This window comes from Alternaria ethzedia, assembly GCF_023757985.1.
Source record: "Alternaria ethzedia strain BMP 0044 chromosome Unknown scaffold_13, whole genome shotgun sequence".
In the NCBI taxonomy this organism is placed as follows: domain Eukaryota; kingdom Fungi; phylum Ascomycota; class Dothideomycetes; order Pleosporales; family Pleosporaceae; genus Alternaria; species Alternaria ethzedia.
The window spans coordinates 460,159-479,740 of NW_026056206.1; the positions used below are offsets into that span (position 1 = coordinate 460,159).

At 52.4% G+C, this 19,582-nt stretch overlaps 6 protein-coding genes across 6 annotated transcripts; 2 read left to right on the top strand and 4 right to left on the bottom strand.

Moving 5' to 3' along the window:
* Window positions 1-160: 160 nt before the first annotated feature.
* On the bottom strand, window positions 161-1,375 carry J4E87_006009 (uncharacterized protein; the record flags this gene model as incomplete). The annotated part of the gene is made up of 2 exons (XM_049377614.1): window positions 161-1,128; window positions 1,186-1,375. 2 exons carry the CDS (start codon window positions 1,373-1,375, stop codon window positions 161-163), a joined length of 1,158 nt encoding a protein of 385 aa, XP_049232655.1.
* A 496-nt stretch (window positions 1,376-1,871) lies between these two features.
* On the bottom strand, window positions 1,872-3,354 carry ATG18 (autophagy protein; the record flags this gene model as incomplete). The annotated part of the gene is made up of 4 exons (XM_049377615.1): window positions 1,872-1,926; window positions 1,980-2,850; window positions 2,895-3,257; window positions 3,309-3,354. 4 exons carry the CDS (start codon window positions 3,352-3,354, stop codon window positions 1,872-1,874), a joined length of 1,335 nt encoding a protein of 444 aa, XP_049232656.1.
* Window positions 3,355-3,730: 376 nt separating this feature from the next.
* On the top strand, window positions 3,731-7,208 carry J4E87_006011 (uncharacterized protein; the record flags this gene model as incomplete). Its single annotated transcript, XM_049377616.1, has 6 exons — window positions 3,731-3,811; window positions 3,876-3,978; window positions 4,031-4,148; window positions 4,209-4,573; window positions 4,623-4,640; window positions 4,699-7,208. The coding sequence occupies 6 exons, from the start codon at window positions 3,731-3,733 to the stop codon at window positions 7,206-7,208; spliced, it is 3,195 nt and encodes a 1,064-aa protein (XP_049232657.1).
* A 41-nt stretch (window positions 7,209-7,249) lies between these two features.
* On the bottom strand, window positions 7,250-9,360 carry J4E87_006012 (uncharacterized protein; the record flags this gene model as incomplete). The annotated part of the gene is made up of 3 exons (XM_049377617.1): window positions 7,250-8,024; window positions 8,086-8,596; window positions 8,664-9,360. The coding sequence occupies 3 exons, from the start codon at window positions 9,358-9,360 to the stop codon at window positions 7,250-7,252; spliced, it is 1,983 nt and encodes a 660-aa protein (XP_049232658.1).
* Window positions 9,361-10,768: 1,408 nt separating this feature from the next.
* J4E87_006013 (uncharacterized protein) lies at window positions 10,769-12,605 on the bottom strand (the record flags this gene model as incomplete). The annotated part of the gene is made up of 2 exons (XM_049377618.1): window positions 10,769-11,295; window positions 11,348-12,605. The coding sequence occupies 2 exons, from the start codon at window positions 12,603-12,605 to the stop codon at window positions 10,769-10,771; spliced, it is 1,785 nt and encodes a 594-aa protein (XP_049232659.1).
* A 1,142-nt stretch (window positions 12,606-13,747) lies between these two features.
* Window positions 13,748-16,027, top strand: J4E87_006014 (uncharacterized protein; the record flags this gene model as incomplete). The annotated part of the gene is made up of 1 exon (XM_049377619.1): window positions 13,748-16,027. The coding sequence occupies one exon, from the start codon at window positions 13,748-13,750 to the stop codon at window positions 16,025-16,027; it is 2,280 nt and encodes a 759-aa protein (XP_049232660.1).
* Window positions 16,028-19,582: the final 3,555 nt, after the last annotated feature.

Consider the following 19,582-nt stretch of genomic DNA (forward strand, 5'->3'; position numbering starts at 1 on the left):
GAGATGCAGTGTTGAGGCGGTGCAGCACTGCCCTGCCTGTGCCGCATGCACGTCAACTACTACGCCGTATCATACTGCCGTGTTAATCGTCATTCGTGAATTGTTCGTCCTCTCTTCTTCACCTATCGCTTCTGCCCGTCACCAATCTGTTGTTGGATGCTCAGATGAAGTCTCCATCACCAAAGCCACCGAATGGATTCGGTGGTCGTCCACCTGCTCCGCCAAAACCACCTGGCCCTCCAAACCCGCCCCCGCCTGGGAACATGGGACCTCTTCCTCTGTCCTCTCTAAGCGGATCGCCTGGTCCTAGAGGGTCGTAACGCGCCCCCGGAGGTGCTCTGGGATCATATCCACCTTGTCCGCCTTGACCGCGAAACAGCGGATCATCGAATGTGGGATGCATCCCGCCGCCGCCAAAACCGCCAGGTCGTGGCAGCCCTCCTGCTAGGTGTGGCCGAAGGGGATCATTAGGTCCGAGACCCTGTGGATATAAATCGTCATGCCCAATGTTGATGGGGTTGTTACCGGGCATGCGACCGGGCTGTCTGTTCATGCCCAACTCGTCATCAAAGCCGGGTATGGGTTCTGGTAGATGCCGCCCCGAGCCTGGCTGTGCGGCGAGAGGATCGTTGAAAGGGTATGGTCGTGCGGGCTCCGGTTCAGTGGGGGGCTGCCGTGGGTTGGCAGGTCCCCCTCGTTGTGGTTCTTGCCGATCCGCTGTAGGGGTGCGCTCGCGGTCGGTGTTACCCTCCTCGTAGTCTGGCTTGTTAAGCCCGGGTGCCAGCTTCTGTATAACAGATATCTTGAGGAGCGAGCCGAGGTCGTTCAGCCTGCCTGGCGAGATGAACAGCTCTTGCACCTTCTCCGACACCTGCTCCGTTGATGTATCTTCAGACACACTGAATGGTAATTGTGATTCGGATATGTAGTCCTTGGTCGTGACTTCGAAATGTGTGGTCTTGTCATCGCCGAGCGCGAGAGCGTATACGACAGCTTTGCCTCCCAACCTATTGACCTTGACGAGGTACTCCATGGCTGACTGCGCGTGGGCGTATCTGAAAGCGTATGAGGATGACGCATTCCATTCTTTCGGTAACGACTCTGGATTTTCGGCGTCTGCGTGCGCTTCTATAAGTTCCCGAGTTATGACGTGTAAAGGTAAGGGTGAATGAGACGGGTGCTTACCTATGCGCTCGTCTTCGCCCAGCCCGATCAGGCGGAAGCCAACAGCAAGCATGCCGGCGTGTACTGCTAGTGCGACGGCTTCGGTGCCATTCTTGAGCTGTGAAGATTCGCCTTTTGGTAGCGACGTTGCCATGAACAGCGCGAGCGAACCCGAGCTTAGCGGGTTGCCCGTAGTATTCTGGTGTACCATCTTTACGGATCCCGGGTGCGTTGTGGTCGTCAAAGTTTCGCGGAGTGGATGAAGGGATTCGTGAAGGTAGTTATAGCTCGTGTATGGTTTATAGAAGCGTAGTGGTGTGAAGAAGTTCCAAGGTCGATGGAAATAAATGCACCATGGTTGGAGTTCAGGCAGCGGCCAATGACGCGTGGGCGGGGCACGGGAACGCGCTAGAGCAATGCACGATATCTGTTCATGCACGATGCAAGCGCCAGATTCGATAATCTCTCTACTGTACTACTTGCATGACATCAGTGTCAAGATCAAAGTTTCCGCAAAAAGCAAGTAATATTGCCGAGCCATGGGAATGCTCAGTATGCACCTATGCGTAAATCAAGACTATCGTGCTACTCCAAAGGCATGTGCGCCAACCCGTGGGGAATAATGTGGGACCAAATACGCCAGAGGCAATGCAAGAAGAAGAATAAGAGGCTTAAAGGGAAGTACATGGGGCCATCTGGTGGGATATCTATTCCGGCAGATCCTGTGAGTTGCTTGCTGCGAGTTCGTTCGGTTCAAGAAGGCTGCAGTCAGCGTTAGTAGGTATCAAAAGGCAGTAAGGGAGCGGACAACATACGAGTACTGTTTGTACAGTGTACCCTCGCCTCCCTTCTCCAAGTCCACATTGAACACATAGTAGTTCCCTTCACTGGTAACTACCATAATCTGAGGACCGTTGTTGTTGAGCGCTACCACATTCCTGACAGGTCCCGTGGAAGAGCTTGTCGGAGAGCGTGGTATCTTGACCCACGCGAAGTCGCGCGAGGGCTCCCAGATCTCTGCTACAGCGCTGGGTAAATATCCGCCGACGGTAGCGGCGAAGGACTTTCCAACGGTCTGCGATGTGCGCCGAATCAAACTCCCAAAAGTGGGATTGATGGGTTTCCGCTCTGGAGTCGATACATCTGCTGTGCTGGCACCGAATTCATCCGCTGTCTCTTGGCTCGTTCGACTTCCGCTACGTGCATGAGACGCGCCCATGGGCTTGCTAGGCCCGGAAGATACGCTATTACTCCTGCTGTTGGGCGCTCCTAAGCGGAAGATGTGGACAGTCTCGGTCGCCGACGATACACTAAGCAAGGTCGATGTCGAGTTGAAAGACATGCTGTATATCCTGGCCGGGATGGAGCCTCTCCGGAACTGGTACAGCTTTTGCGCATCGGGTATGGAGAAGACGCGGATGATGGTGCCCTTTTCTGATGCCGTCGCCAGCAGGGTACCATCGCTGTTCAGCGCAATGCAAGATAGCGGAGAATTGTGCGCCTCAATTACGTTGACTGCCTCCATTTTTGTAGCATCGTATATAAGGACTTCTCCGCTTGTGGGTGCGATGTGATCGGCTTTGGGCGGCGCGTGCGAAGGCGGCTGGAAGGTAGCGGGTGCGGCTTTGGTGGGCAGCGGATACACGAGGTAGTTGTTCTCGGACGATGCTGAGAGAGCGCATATCGCTATGCCAGTCAGTATCTGTGCAGTGCTGCTTCTTGCGACGTACCATTAGGATTAGGCGACGTCTTCTCCGTCTTGAGCATCTGCAGGTTGCTTATATCGTAGATGTAGAGTTCCGACTCGAGCACGACGACGATGCGTTTCCTGTTCATGCGCATGGCGAGGATGGCTGTCCGGAATGTCATCTCACATATGGTCGAGTGCCTCTTGTCCTTGTCAGTGCGTGCCTGGCCAGAGTCGCCTGTCCGACGAACCTTGGTGTTTTGTATACGCAGCACGCGTGGCGACAGCGTGAGGGCTACCAGCGATGTGGAGAAGAGCATCTCAAGGCTGGAGACATCTCCCTCGCGCGACTCGGACTGCTTGTTGAACGGGTCGGTGGTGTATATGCGGTAGCCATTGGGCGTGCCTATGCGATTAGGTCAGCACATGTTCTGCAGCTGGCAGGCATAGCGCATACCAACGCCTAGATGGCTGTGGTCCTGGTTGAAGGTTACGAAATTCATCGCGGGAGTCTGGCGTTGGCTGCGTGGTTCCGGGTGCTGCGAGGGCTGGGGACTATCCGCGTGATAGCTCGGTGAAGCTGTTGGCCGCCGTTCGGGGGTCCAAGCCCTACAAGCGGATGCGCAAAGGAAATCGCAAGCCCGAGCGATTGCGATGCCGATAGCGATGCGTGTATACGCCGGTGCAAGTGATAGAAAAAGATAGCCTGGGCCTGATCGCAGGTTGCAGCTACCGCCGTCTGACGATGGTTCACGCGCCCATGCAGGGATCCCGACGTCAGCTTAGCCCCGCGTAGTGGCTGGTGCTCCAAAAATCATTCCTCTCCCAAGACCATGGCCACCCCATCGTGAAGACCTGAACATGGCCAAAGACGCCAAAATGCGCTCCAAGAAGGCTGCTGCAAAGCGCAAGGGTAACCAGAAATCCCTGCGCGAGAGAAGAGATGTGGATATCATGAACGTGAGGTCCCCAGCCTCTTCCGCCCATAGCATCCTCGTAGCCACTGGACTAATATCAATGTCAGACGAATGACAGCAGCATTGTGTCCAAGAGAAGCGTATCGAAACTCTATCTCAGCAATGAGCCTGACTTCTATGAGCCTTTTGTACCGAAGTTCGTTCGACGCAGTACGTCACTTCGATACCACTTGCACGTGAGACATGGACTGATGCCCTTCAGATCCGTTGATCAATCGCGGGTATTGGCTACGAATGCATGCTATTGAACAAGTAGTCCGCCGGTTTCTGGAAGAAGAGAACGGAAAGCCCAAGATTGTGGTGAACCTAGGATGTGGATAGTGAGTAAGACATCCGTCGTCTCGACTCTAACACAGTGAGAAGCTACTAAGTCCGGAAAGTGATCCCTTGCCTTTCCAGTTTTGGCACAGGTATCCGGCCCTCACGCAATCATCTACATTCGTCGACGTCGACTATCCACAATTGATGCAACGCAAGAGAGATACCATGCTTAGCAATGGTCTTCTTCGAGACGCCTTGCTCAGGACCAAACTCCGTCAGTCCGAACAGCCTGCATATCTTCGTAGCGACAGCTACATGGCTCTTGGATGCGATCTGAAAGACCTTGCCACACTCGAACGACTTCTGCGGGCCGAGTTCGATGTCCCCTCGTCTTCAATCCTGTTCGTCGCCGAAGTGTCTGTGACCTACATGCCGCTAAAGGACTCTGATGCTCTCATACAGTGGGCTAGTACTATCGAAGACGGTATGCAGATTCGTCAAACCCTGCCCATAAGCTATGCTAACATCTGTAGCTCGCTTCTGCATACTAGGTATTCATTCCTTCATGTGTATGTACCAGTTCGCTTATGCTGACTCCATACTGCATAGAACAGTACCTTCCGCAAGGCCCAGCTCATCCCTTTGCCAAGACAATGCTGTCTCACTTCGACAAGCTACAAGCATCAATCAACGCGGTTAAGTTGCATTCATCACTAAACCAGCAAGCCGCTCGTTTCCGTAATGCAGGATGGCCCACAATAACCATGGCCCGCAATCTGTGGGATCTATGGTCTGATGATAGCTTTACCCCTCCCACCCTTAGACGCGGGCTGAATGCAGTGGAGCCGTTTGACGAGTGGGAAGAGTTTGCGCTCTTTGGGGGTCATTACTTCCTACTCGTCGCTTCAAATGCAGAGCAAAGTGGACCGACTGAGTTAGCCTATGGCGAGGCAACAGCCACCACAGGGTGCAGGAAAGCCGCTGATGCGGGAAGTATTACCCTTCACACCTTGAAATTATCGGGTGGTGGTGCCGTGACGCCACGTCGTTTCACAGCAGCTTTCGCTTTCGACAAGGACTCGGTGGCTTTCCACGGAGGTCAAGGGACGCAAGCCCGTCTCGCCGATATGGACACATTGACGCGGGAGGATCATAACGGGGATCGTACCATCCAGCCTTGTGGCTTGCTGCCTGCTGCCCGCGTATGCCATACTATCACATCAATGCGCAACGGTGAAGCGTTGTTGGTCGGAGGCCGCGGATCGCCCACCCAGGCTTATGCAGATTGCTGGCTCTTCAACCAGGGAGCTTGGGCCAAAGTGGACGACCTGATGCCAGCCCGGTACCGCCATTCTGCTGTTGCTGTTGTACTAGGAAGTGGGGAATCACAGGTCCATGGCGTCTTTGTCTTTGGTGGCAAAGCCAGTGACGGCACAGTACTCGATGCCGAACACTACTGTGCCTTATGGACTGCCAACGGCGGATGGAACAGCATTCCCGTCGACGGACCGCGCCCGTCTGCACGCTTCGCCGCCGCGATGTCCACGATCGACTTTGCTCAAGATTGGGGGTTGCTGACAGGTGGACAAGACGAGAGCGGCGTGGTCGTACAAGACGCGGTGTGGGAGTGGTCCATTTCCGCCACACCAACACCTAGGCTCAACTTTAAGGACCGCGCCAATGACGTTCGCAGCAGCTTGGAGAACTCTGCATACGCGCGTATAGGTGCCAGTCTAGTTCCCTGGAACGATTCTCTGCTATTGATTGGAGGTGTTTCAAAGAAGCATATCCACTCTCTATCAGACGACTTCCTGCTCTTAACATGCAAGGACACGACCATCGAGGTGGAGCATCCCAGTATGCAGGCATTGCCGCCAACGACATGGCCTTTGCTAGTGGGTGTAGGGGCCGTTTCAACCTCTCGAGGCGAGATTGTGCTTGCAGGAGGAGGGGCGGTCTGTTTCTCAATGGGAAGTTACTGGAATGAAGACCCAATCGTCATCCTTCCTGACAATGCGCAAGGGGCCAAGTCGTGGCGTCGCGCTGTGCCGAGTCAGATCAGCGGCACAGCAGGCACAGAAGGCACAGCAGGCACAACACAAGCGAACGCGACTGGAACGGGACCCAAAGGTCGGCGACAGAAAGGTGGTGTGGAGAAGAGACCTACTACTACTGCACGTACTACCCAGATCGCAAGGGTGCAGATTCAGTCGTCAGATGACTTTGCGAAGCTGGCGGCTGCGTCAAAACCGGCCATCATCGAAGGCCTCGATATCGGCCCGTGCACAGACCTATGGACACTTGACTACCTGAAAGCAAAGCTTGGCCCCAAAAGAAACCTCGTCATCCATGAATGCACATCAGATCGTATGACGTTCAAGGACAAAAACTTCTCATACGTCAAGAAATCAGTGGCAGATTTCCTAGACGGTATCGCAGAAGGGTCTCACGAATATCTTCGTGCTGTATCTTCAAGCCAGCCAAACAAGCTGCCTACCAAACTCGAAGATGACTTTCCGACTATATCCGATGACTTCCGCGTACCGGACGTGTGCAATCTAGTCAAGGAAAACTACCACAGCTCACCCCTTCGCATTTCAGGGCCCGTGACCTTATGGCTACACTACGATGTTCTATCCAACATCCTGTGTCAAGTACGCGGTTCAAAAACGCTATTTCTCTACCCACCTACCGATGTTTCTCTGTTAGGCTTCCCTCCCGGGGGCTCGTCTTCCAGTATTGATGTCCTGACGTCCAAAGACCAAAGGCTTCGGCGCACTCATCCGTACATTGCTTCCCTCAAGCCTGGTGATGTCTTATTCATACCACCCATGTGGAGTCATACAGCTACGCCGGAAGATGGCGTGAGCGTGGCAGTCAATGTGTTCTGGAAGGGCTTGGAGAAAGGATACGCGGCTGGGAAAGATGTATATGGTAACAGGGACCTGCAAGCATATGAGAATGGCAGAAGAGATGTGGAGAAGATCGTAAGAGCGTTCAAAGATCTGCCAGTCGACGTCTCCAAGTTTTACTTGGAGAGACTGGCGGGTGAGATTTTGGAGAGTTCAGATAAGCTTGGAGAGAAGAGGAAGGAAGTCGTGAAGGAGGACCAACAATAAATAGTATATATGCTTTAACTCAAATACGACAATGTCGAAATCTAGTGCTTTTCATTCCACACCTCGTTCCATCGTCCTGCATCCAGCTCCACAGGCCCATCAAATCGGCCAAACCTTGGTGGGCCTGTGCCTGGTTCAGGCAGGCAAACCCACTCTCGTATGCAGCCAGGTACTTCATGCTTACTATGACTGACACACAGTAGGGCCTGATGTTCTTGCAATCCTGGAACCACAACCTCACCTTCCCATTTCACCGGTTTCAAGCCACTGTCAGAGAATACAAGCTCCATACCCTGGCCGTGACTAAGGAACAGAAGACACTTGTCGCGAACGAGGTCGTCCATGCCACTGAACGCCTCATCGAGGATAACGATGTCAGGGTTTCGGATAGTGGCGCGCAAGAAGAGGAGTACACGTTGAGCGGAGAACGACACTTCACCGAACAAAGTGTCAGATGCCCACTCCAGACTCGCACTTCCGCCACCACTGAAGCCAGGTCTCAGTTCAGCTTCAAACCATCTCAAGCAAGCTTCAACTCTCTTCCTCGCTTCATCATCCAGTCTTGGCTTTGTAATTGGTGTGTCCGACCATGCACTTTCCAACACCGTCCTCACTCTGAGTCTCTTTGGAAACAGGGCATGGACTTCCGGACTCGCATGGCCCATTCGTGACTGGATTTCGAATATGGTGATACCTGGGACTCCGGGTTCGGGCAAACGCGAGCGTTGGAAGAGTTTGACTGGCGCCGAGTACGTCTGTGGGTGGTCTGATGTTACAAGCGAGAGAAGTGTAGTTTTGCCGGAACCGTTGGCACCGCTAGATGTAGGATTACGAAGTTAACATATGCCTCACACGTGGTTTGTACATGGATACTTACAATATACCCCAGCGTTGATTCCGATGGACGTTCCAGTGCAACCCGGATTGTGATGACCCGTCGACGTCCTGTTGCCAATCTCCCAAGACGGAGTTCTGGCCGTAAGCTATGCGTACTCCTTGCATTTCGACGATAGCCTCGCCAATCTCGGGTACAGAATCGTCGGTATCTCGGTGGCCATCGCGACTCAATGTTGCCGCATCCGATGATCTTGAAGAGCTTTCTCTTCCAGACGGAAGTCGTCCAATATCGCCTGTCTCTGTGTTGACGGAACTCCGTGTCGAGTCCCCAGTGCTTTCAGCTTGCCCATACATCTGCGAAAGACCTAGTACCTCCTCCTTCTGCCCCATCTTTTCGACCTTCCCATCCTCTCCCGCGTACACGAGATGTGTAATCCAATCCGGAATCTCGTCCTGCGGTCTCAGACTGAGAACAATGCGTGGTGCATCAGCTTCTGCGAGCCGGTGCAAAACCTTGGAGATATGCCTTGTAACGATGGGGTCAAGTCCAACTGTTATGCTGTCAGCTCGCTCCTCTCAAACATGTGATAACAGTGCACGTCTGGAATCAAAACTCACTAAATGGGGCATCCAAACAAAGCATCTCAGGCCTACTCAACAACGCTTTCGCAATCCTCGCCCGTCTACTCTGCCCATTGCTCAGCATGCTGACTGGTTTGTCAATGAATCTCTCCAGTTCTAAATCACGCATAACCCGCGTCATATCCTCTTCATCCACACTCTTTGCCTTTAGTTCCTCTTCTCCAGGGTTCATCGTTACGATACCGGTCAGATACCTTTGGACAGTGAAGTCCGTATCTTCTCTCAGAGACTCATACCGTGCTGATAGATAGGCGCCACCGAAAGCTTTCCGCTCCACATCAAAGCCCACATACTCGATGGCTCGCTCTGGGAAGCGGAGGCGTGGCCTTTCCTCGGCGATGGCTGGAGTGAGGAGGTAAGGGAAAGACCGCGCTGTTGGAGGGAAACAAAGTAATTGGCCGCGAAGTATTTGTAGAAATGCGGTGCGGATGTCGGAAGATGGGCTCAAAATCGCCCAATGCTGATTTGGTGTCGAGAAAGAGGGTAGAGATAGCGTCAAATCGGGGAACAATGATGGATTTGAAGGCGCATTATCGCCCTTTGAAGAAGGGTGCTGGCGGTAGAATGTGCCATTGGCGATTTTGACGATAGGCGGCGAGGAATAGAGTCTACGTGAAGAATGTAGGCTTGCGCATCGCGTGGCTGCAAAGAACAGCGCTTGCGTTCTGCGCATGTCGAGAGATGGATGTTGTTGCGCTCATGCTCGTGGATATTTGGTCTGGATTGGGTGGTGTTTGCCGCAGCGGAAAAGTGTCCGTGTCCGCGACGAAGTAGGAATGACGTCGCGCGCGGTCGCTGTCTGCCGAGCAGGATGCAGGCCATCTGACCATGGCCACGCCGAGACATGGCATGCCAAGCCTCTGTGCACGAATCGATTCAGAATTAATCCTTAACTAATCCTACCTAAAACACACTCTAACTTTATAGATATTTATTATTTTAAAAAGATTTATATTATAAAAATATATATATAATTAAGCTCTACAACTTTATAATATAAAGTTTTTTAAAATATATAAAATTAAGAAAGTTATATTTTGTTTAAGTTAGGATTAATTAAGGATTAATTGTAGAAATTTTCCCTTAGGTGGCATACTAAGGCCTTGCCACCTTAAAAAAATTACCCTTTGGCGTTAGGCCTTGCCATGTCTTGGCACGGGCATGGTCAGATGGACTGTATGCACTCTGCCGAGGTACGTGATAGCTGAGGGTCCGCATCGTTATTGCGACGGATAGAGAGTTGGCTGGGTCGTTCTCGCGCGAGCAACCTGACATGATCTCTACTCTGCAGCCTTCGAGGCCAAAGGTCCGCCGCTTTCTATCGTAACTCCGTAATGCTTGCTGACATGATGTAGCCTCTCCAGCAGTCCTCAGCACCCTCATACGCGCACCAACAACGACGCGCCGGCCACGCGCCATCCCAGGTCCCCCAGCAGTCTACGACACGACACTCAGGCTCGCCTACGAATCCTGTAAGACCGCGATCCCAAATCGAAGCCATGCCACCTTTCGGTCCCCCGCAAACACCAGCCACCTTCTTTACACCCGTGTACGACAGCGCAATACGGCATCCAGTCTTCTTCACCCAGAACCTGAAGAAACCGCCGTTTCCTATACCACAAGTCGCTAGTCAGGGTTACAATCCGGTTGCGAGTGGGTACGTAATGGAACAAAGGAGAGCAGAAATGACAGGAAAGACGAAGTTATGATCTTGACGATACGAGCATCGACGGCGTTGAGGAGTATAAGCGGACCGTATTGGGTTACGTCAATTTAACGAGAAACATGCGAATACTAGAGAAATAGCACGAGCTCTGTGAAGTCAGCCTTCCGGCTGGCCGGGCACATGAGATCGACTGAGACACTCGCTGTTTTGATTGCTTTACCCATATATTGCTTGTCTCGTACTAGTAATGGATGCTACGTATTGTAGCGGGTATCTACAGTGGCGAACGCTTCACAAATGTCCCTATCTACGTCCGAATCTTTTCCTGTCGAGGCATGACATCCATGTAAGATCCCTAAGGACCCATGTGCCTTGAATGAAATACAAGCTTCCTCCCCTTCATGTATCCGCACCTCTACAGGCTCTGTCGACCTACGAGATTGCTGGGCAACAGTGCCGTTGTGATGACGCAGCCCAATGTCACACCTCCAGCAAGGTATAATACGCTGTTGATGTCTCTTCCAGCGCCATCCCCCGCATATAGATGCTGCGCAATGAGCGGGCTGACGATACCAAACAGCCTGCCCCAGAAACTCGCGATGCCGCAAGCTGTTCCTCGGATGGGTGCTGGGAAGGCCTCAGGTGTCCAACCATACAAGACGGAGTTAAACATAGACTGGAAGAAGTACTCCATGACATTGAAGCCTATGTTCGAAGCTGCTGAGTTGACACTGCTGAAAAGGAAGATGGAGATGCCCATCAATGCAGAAGAAACGACCATTGTCCATTTGCGACCAACCCGCGATGCGCGGTAAGATAAGGTGCCAAGAACAACGCCGAGGACTCCAGGAAGGTAGATGAAGATGTAAGAGCGGTAGGTGTAGCGGAGAGAAAGGTCGAGGGCGCCATTCTTCACAGCCAGGATTTGTGGGAGGTAAGTGCCTGCGTTGTAGGTCAACATATGTTCATCGAGCGAGATAGGCGTGGAACTCACCAGCAACGGTAAAACCCCAGTAATCGCATATGTACGTCAACCATACCAAAAGCGTCAACCTTGTCATCTGAAAGCTCGAGAATAGAAGCTTGAAGCGATCGCCTTCCAGTTTGAGTTTCTCAGTCCATGTAGATTTGAGCTGCTTGACACCACCTCCAAGCATAGGTCCACGACTTCGATCTGAATCAAACTCGTGCTCTAGGGATACAAGATCCTCCAGAACGAGGTCGCATTTGGATCCGTTGTATTGAGCCATGGTGTGCAGTACCTCGATTGCTTCGGCATCCTTGCCACGGTATATGAGGAACTTCGGCGATTCCTGGAAGGTGAAAATGACCGATCGTAAGACGAAGACGAGTATGGTGATTCCCCCTAGCGTGAAGAGGAGATACCTCCATCCCATATTATCCTCTCTTGAACAACACTGTACCCCTGTAGCAACAGCACTACAGGCAGGCAACGCTCGATCTCCTTCCGAAAAGTTTGGACTGCAAGACCAGTTTGGGATGAACCCGTAGGCGAGGACGGAACAGATGACAACACCAATGGGCTGGAAGATCGATAATAGCGGAAGGAGGTAACGCTTGCTCTGTGGAGTGGCTTCCAGGGTAATTGTAGTGTCAATGGGAATGTTGCCTCCGACACCAAACCCAGTAAATGCTGTAAGAACCAAGATGGCGTTGTAAGTGCTCGGGGCGCCGATGCATGTCCCAAATATACAAGCAATAAAGACTGTCAGATTAAAAGAGACCTTTCTCCCGATCAAGTCCACGAGGACTCCCCACACAAATGCACCGGCTGTGAGTCCGATGGAAAAGGCAGTGGACAACTTTCCAGTCTGATCAGCACCAAAGCCAAGTTCCTGTTGGATTGGCGATAGAACGAGACCGAAGGCTTGTGCCCACATCAAATCGATCATGTAGCCGAACCCGCAAAGCGCCCAAATCGACCACTGGTACCGCCCCATTCCCATGAGATCAATTTCGCGGTTGATGAGCATGCATTTCTTCTCGTACAAAGAGATACCCTCATCTCCAATTTCCTCGGCCAAAGATCGTGAACGCTCCGGGTCGTTAGATCTATTGTGGTCAACTGGCTTCTCTTTGTCCTCGCCCGGCAACTTTCCATCTCTTCTAATATCGCCTTCGGTGGGAGTCGTGCTATCGTTTGTGGAATAATTGCGAGAAGAAGATGCGATAACCTCGCCAGCGCTCAAAAGCGCGTCGCTCTCGCCTGCCCCAGAGCTTCGACGCGACATTGTTGAACAGTTTTCTGAATTCTCGAAAGATGACAAAATGTTGAGAGATCCTTCTTCGGCGCTTACCCCTCTTGTGTGTGTGCCATGGGCTTCACATGGGCGGCACCACACTCCGCCGCGGGGGGAGGCTAGGATACGTTGGGCAGTAGTTAAGCGACGCCTGATAAGCCATTTGATTGCGCCGGTGTAGCTTCGGTGTCAGAAGTGTCAAAGGAGCAGTATCCATGGCATTGCGTGCAGACGTTGAGTGCCGGGTGCTAACGCTATGGGGTGTAGACAAGGCAGATCTTGCTGTTCAACACACCTCGTCGTTAGGAAAGGTGCAACGGACACGACTGCCGCTCTGTATCAATCCCGCGGAATATTGAATTGTTCAGAGCAGAAACGTTTCACAATTTAGGCCATTCCACATAACCGGAGCATCTTCCGAAAAAGGCCGTTTCCGTCCTGGAGCAACAACAACGGTGAAGGCTTACGGTTCAGACCGCGAAGTCGTGTGATGCGCGAAGGGATAGCCCTGATAACAAATTGATGTGAGTAATCATGAAGATACTTGCGCCTGGATTATCAATTTTTGCTTCCATGACTTTGTTGTTCTCGCAGCCCGTTGTTGTAAGCATACCTAGGTCAGCTCCTATGCGGTTACGTGATTGATGCACGTTGATAGCGTGGCGAGTCGGCAGCATGGGATTTCAAAAACGCATGCTCTTGTGTGCTCCAAATTGTGTCAACAACGGCATCGCTCGAGTAACGTGCAACCATAGATAGCCATGCGCGAAGATATGAGTCCCCATGACCCAGGTTGAGTGGGGATGTGCAGGCTGACGCCTCGGCTTCCCCAGTTGGGCGAAGCAACTCATGCAGCAGATCGCGATCCGAAATTCGACTCGAATGGACCCAAGTCTGAACGGTGAAGGAAAGTGGGTGAAGTTGAAGGGAGGAGATCCAGCTTGGAAGCAGACGATGAGGCAGGCGCAGGTGTCTCCGTCGAGGCCTCCAGCTGGAAGGGTCTGGCTCCACTTTTCCGTGCAGCCGCCAAGGCCGGCGCGGTGGATCTGTGCGCCGAGATACTGGAACTTTTTTTGCAAGGCATGTCCGAAGACCAGAACTGCATATAACGATTTTCGCCTCATCTATTTGCAATGGCTCCCCGAAGAAAGCGCCAGCGTCTCTCGCTCGATGGAGCAGAAGCCGTCACAGCAACCGCCGACGCCGAGCAACCGTCCAATTCGTCTACAGCGGCGCCCAAAGAAGCTGCGCGCCGACAACTCTTCGTTCGCGGACTTGCGCCCACCGTTACGACCGAAGACCTTACCGAATACTTCTCCGAATCGTACCCAATCAAGAACGCGCTCGTTGTTCTGGACAAGGAAACCAGGGAATCGAAAAGCTACGGTTTCGTAACATTCGCCGACGTCGAAGATGCGCAAAGAGCGAAGGAGGAGCTGAACAATACGGAGATCAAGGGCAAGAAGATCAAGGTCGACTTTGCCGAGGCGAGACAACGTGAAGGCGAAGAGAAGAGGCCGAGGGCTGGTGACAGGGCCAAGGCGGAGCGCGAGCAGCAGATCAAGGATGCGCAGACACCAAAGTTGATCATTCGCAATCTGCCATGGACCGTTAAGACGCCGGACGATCTACAAAAGTTGTTCCGAAGCTATGGCAAAGTCAACTTTGTCAATCTGCCCAAGAAGCCCAATGGTGAATTGAGAGGTTTCGGTTTCGTCTCGCTACGTGGGAAGAAGAACGCGGAGAGGGCGATACAAGAGCTGAACGGCAAGGAGGTCGATGAAAGACCCATCGCTGTGGACTGGGCTGTGGACCGGGAAACATGGCAGAGCCTGCAAAAGACTGCACAGGAGGGAGATGATGCCAAACCAGACGGAGAAGACGAAGATGAAGATATGGAAGACGCCGAGGATTCTGCTGCCAGTTCCGATGACGACGACGACGACGACGACGACGACGACAAAGCGGACGACAGCGACGACGACGAAGACGATAGCAACACCGACTACGAGGACATGTCAGAGGATGACGAAGATGGCGGAGTGGAGCTTGAACAAGAGGACAACCGACCGAAGCGTGAGGAATACACTCTCTTCGTGCGCAATGTGCCTTTCACAGTTGACGACGAACGTCTCAAAGAGCACTTCCAGCAATTCGGTGGCGTCCGATTTGCCCGTGTCGTGGTCGACCGCGAGACCGAACGACCGAAAGGCACAGGATTCGTCTCATTCTTTGCAGAAGAAGACATGATCAACTGCCTTAAAGGTGTCCCACGTGTCAAGCTACAAAAGAAGAACCTCGACAAGAAGGACGGCTCCACCATCACTGTCACACACTCTGTGCTCGAAGACGAAGACGCCGACCCAACAGGCAAATACACCATCGACGGTCGCATCCTACAAATCTCCCGCGCAGTTGACAAGAATGAAGCTACGCGTCTGACAGCGGAAGGCGCTGCTTCGCGCTTTAGCCGAGACAAAGACAAGCGTCGCCTCTACCTTCTCTCCGAAGGAACTATTGCGTCCAACTCGCCACTCTACCAGAAGCTCTCGCCCTCTGAAATCAAGATGCGCGAAGAGAGCGCAACAATGCGCCGTAAGCAAATCCAGGAGAACCCATCGCTCCATTTATCTCTCACTCGTCTCTCCATACGCAACATTCCTCGCAGCATCACATCCAAGGACCTGAAGCAGCTTGCTCGTAGCGCCGTCGTTGGTTTTGCTGCCGATGTCAAGGAGGGTAAGCGACAAAAGCTTAACAAAGAGGAAGTCATTCGTGGCGGTCAAGAAATGCTTGTCGCAGAGAAGATGCGTAAGAAGAAGGGCAAGGGTATTGTCAAGCAAGCCAAGGTTGTCTTTGAGACGCCCGCTGGTAGCAAAGTTTCTGAGGACACTGGTGCTGGAAGAAGCAGAGGATATGGATTCATCGAGTACTACACACACCGAAATGCGCTCATGGGTCTTCGATGGCTCAATGGCCACGCCGTGGACTACAAGATCAAGTCTGGCCCCACGCCAAAGAGCAAGAAGGCTGCTCAAGAAGCACTCGCAGACAAGCGGAAACGTCTCATTGTCGAGTTTGCCATCGAAAACGCCAATGTTGTTAATAGGCGCTCAGACCGCGAGGAGAAGGCCAGAGAGCCACCAAAGTCGAAGGCTGATGGCGAGGCTGACAGCGATGATGCCGAGCCGGGTGCGACCAAAGGCAAGAAGCGCAAGCGTGATTCTAGCGCTGCGGGTCAGAAGGCGGGCAAGGGTAAGGACAGCGGCAAGGGAAAGCAGGGTACGGGTGCTGCGGAAGCTGGCGCGGATGCCGGTGCAGTAAAGGGCAAAGACGGAAAGCTGGCGCAGCGGACAAGAATCATCGCGAAAAAGAGACAAGCGCGGAAGGCGAGAAAGGCTGGTAAAGCGTGATCGTGCTAAACGTCCTTGTTGGCATTAGCGACGGCGTCGATGTTAATGGAAAAGTAATTGTTGTTCCAAGTTCTCTATGAATGTATTCTCTACCGCCCGTCTCCGCGATGTTCCCAAACTCTTCGTGATACTGAACATGACGGACAGCCAAGGTGTCCACCTTCAACCCGCCATCTTTCCCCTAGCAAAGTCTGAACGGTGAGTTCCCCTTCACTTCACAACGCGTACCCGCTTTTGCTTGCCGCAGTCTCGTCTCTTCCCGCGGAGCCGCTGCTTCGACAGCTCGATTCGAACTCTCCGGTTTTGTCTCAAATCATGTTGGCGTAGCCCATCTAGGCCGTCTCGGTGCAGGTCTTACAGGGAAGATTATCGGTACGACTGAGGTGGACCCAAGAACAGAAGAGGCGTGACCCGGACTCGAGACGATGTATGTCGTGATAGACGATGATATACCCTGGTGACGCATAGCACAGTATTGTTGGATGTTATATTGCTCCGTTCGTACTCATCATTCATGTATATAGTGGGCTCAAACGACGCATCCAGCAAAATAACCGTACCGGTATTGGACGGAATGAACCAAGCGTGTCTGACTGACTGAAGCTTTCTGCCCTCGGCAGAGTGCGCCGAAATTGGAACATCGGGGTTTCACTTCTCGTGTGGACCTTAAAATGCGGTGTCAGTGTCGACGTCGAAGAGATGACGAGACGACGAATCGACGGGGAGCTTGCATGTACTGACTCCACTATAATACCCGGAAGGTGCGCCCAGGCGGGTTCACCCGCCCGCAGTAAAAGCTCCGTAGGTGCACCACGACTCGTAAACACTGTACACGCACAGGGGCGTGGTGATGTTGCTTCAATGCTCTCTTCGAGTCAGTAAACTCGAACAAAGTTGATCGCACTGCTCAGTCCGAACGTGCAATCGCGCAGTGAGATACGATCGATCGCGATCGATCCTGTGTATCGAGGACACTCGATCGTCGGTTCCAGTCAGCTGTGTCTCGTCTTGTAGTTCATCATGAGTAGTGTGTATCGTCAAAGGACAAACACGTCACAACGTTCCTTACACCATAATTGACTACAATACCAGCCTACCAACTACTTCACTAGTACATTAGGTTATTGTACATATCCAATACGAGTAGAGATCATGGTCGCCTCGAGATCGAGCTGTCAGCATAGTCCTTGGTTTCAGCTCAGACCGGCTTTGGAGAACCAGTCATTAGAGTCAACCACTCATCTTGAGCAAGAGCTTATCCCTCTAGGCGTACTCCCAAATTCCTTCAAACCATGGCCTTATGTCGGGTTACTCAGTTTGTGCCATATGGCATGCTGAGTTCGCTTGTCTACACCATTTCGGGCTCGTGAGGACACAGGATCGTCTGCTTTTCGGGTTACAGCCAAGTCACCGAAAGGTTGTGCGTACTGCATCACTGCATCCGCGAACTCTTCACGGGTAGCACAGGCTCTTCCCACGCGAAGAGCCTTGTCGATGTTATATGCTGTAGTTTGTATGCAGCTGTTACACGAGCATGCATCGGCCTGCAAAGTAGAAGTAAGAATACCCCGGTGTGACGTTCTATGCCGGTTGGAATACCGTTTCCGCGCGAGACCTGTTGTGCTGTTAGCATGCCATAATTCCTCGAACGGAGGCTTCTTCATCTGTCAGGTCATCATTAAATTCCGCACAAATACATTCTCCAGTGGCAGTCAACATCGCTCTACTGACGCGGTGTCCATGATACCGCTCGATTGAGAAGAGCGAGCCAAAAGGGTTCACGCCGTTGTCAAGGTGATATGGAACGCCCACTCAACGATCGTGCCAGTCACTCGTGTTCAGATGTGCTCATGGCTTGGGGTTCCAAGTTTGTAGCAGCCAGTGTGTTTCGACGATGTGGGGGTACAACGGGGAAGCGGCTAGTGATTGCGAAGCAAGCGGGGAAGGAAGCATGCTTACAGCGGATACGGAGAATTTGAGATTATGTAGACGACGGTTCAACATGGTCTTCGCCGCAGTATGACTGCACTAGATAGGGAAGTTGACTCCCGCATCCGCGTGCAGTTACCGTAAACCACAGCGTGCAGCAACAAGCCAAATCCAGTTATCTGTTTTGGCTGGCGGGCGATTTCTGTGTATGAAGATCTATCCTACCCATGCAAGACCTGCAGGCAGCTGTAGCAGGACTACTTGCTCGATTCGAGTACTGGCTATTAGTCGGCGAAGTGGATGCAGCGAGGGTGTGCTGAATAGTTCATGGTTTGCTTCACATATTCCAACCAACTGGTAATTTGACTGGAAGAGTAAGTGAACAATTGCAAGCGCTGATACCTCAAGATGTATCCTGCATGTCAAGGCAGGTTCGTATTGGCTTGGGAGACATTTCCAGTAGTGGAGACGACCGTGCATGGAGCTGCAGTTGACCTTTGCTGGACCTCCGTCAGAACGGTACATGTTGTTGTCTCTCGGACATATCTCGAGCACAATATCGGGGTTGGAAGCATGCGATATCCTTGAGAGAAAGTAATGAGATAGACTAGCCTTTGCTTCTAGCTTGGACCAGATTAGGGCAAACTAGCGGGAGATGTTGTCAATGCTGATAGCGAATGTTGAGGAAGTCTTTTACCGGGTTCTGGGACCAAGTTCCGGGCTCGTGGAACAGATGCATGAATAGGGTCTACTGCATATGCAGTTTACATCTATGCGGCCCAGGATAGTTATACAAACTGACTCGGGCTCACGTAGCTCCAGCACCACACCCATACCTCTTTGTTACGTATGAGAAGTGTGCATGCTTCTTCCACGCTAATGCAATGTAACAAAGGACTTGTGACGACAAAACTGTATGTGCGCGCCGAGCGTAAAGCTTAGACAAGGTCTCCAGTGTGGCGAGCAATCTATCGGCTTGAGAGGGCTTGCGCGTTTTGTGTGTGACTTTACCGCGACAAGGTATTGTTCTAGTCCATGAGATTACTCAAAGGAAATGGCGGCTAAAGGACCGTGGGGAAAAGCGTATGGCGATCGCGGTGACGTGGGCTGGTGGCGTATAAAGGTTCGTGACATTCTCCTTGGAAGTGCAACCCCCAGATTTCCCCAGATTTTCTCCACGGTCTTCTGGAATTCCGTACACCAAAAGCTTGTTCATGATCCAGCTGGAATCTGTGTCCACAATCGCCGATCTCGAGTACGAGACAGACACGCACACGTGCTTTGGATGTAAGTTCGCCAGGTTCCACCACGGCCAGCGAGCTGACAATGGCCGTAGTTCCCGAACACAGGATCGGACAGATAGTCATACCATCAGCGCCTTTGAGATGTGCTTCTACGAAAAGATCCAGTTTCCGTGTGGCCATAACGAGTATCGACTCATGCAGCACTGCCATTTCGCACGCAACGATCCCGGCCACCAATGTTTTGGCGCTTGGAACGTTAGAAGAACATGGGATCAACGGGAAACAAACTGCACCAACTGTGTCAGACAGAGCCAGTACGATCCAGCAGTGCATACGTCCCAGTCAGCGTACACCGTCGCCAGCGGAAGATAATTGGTTCTAT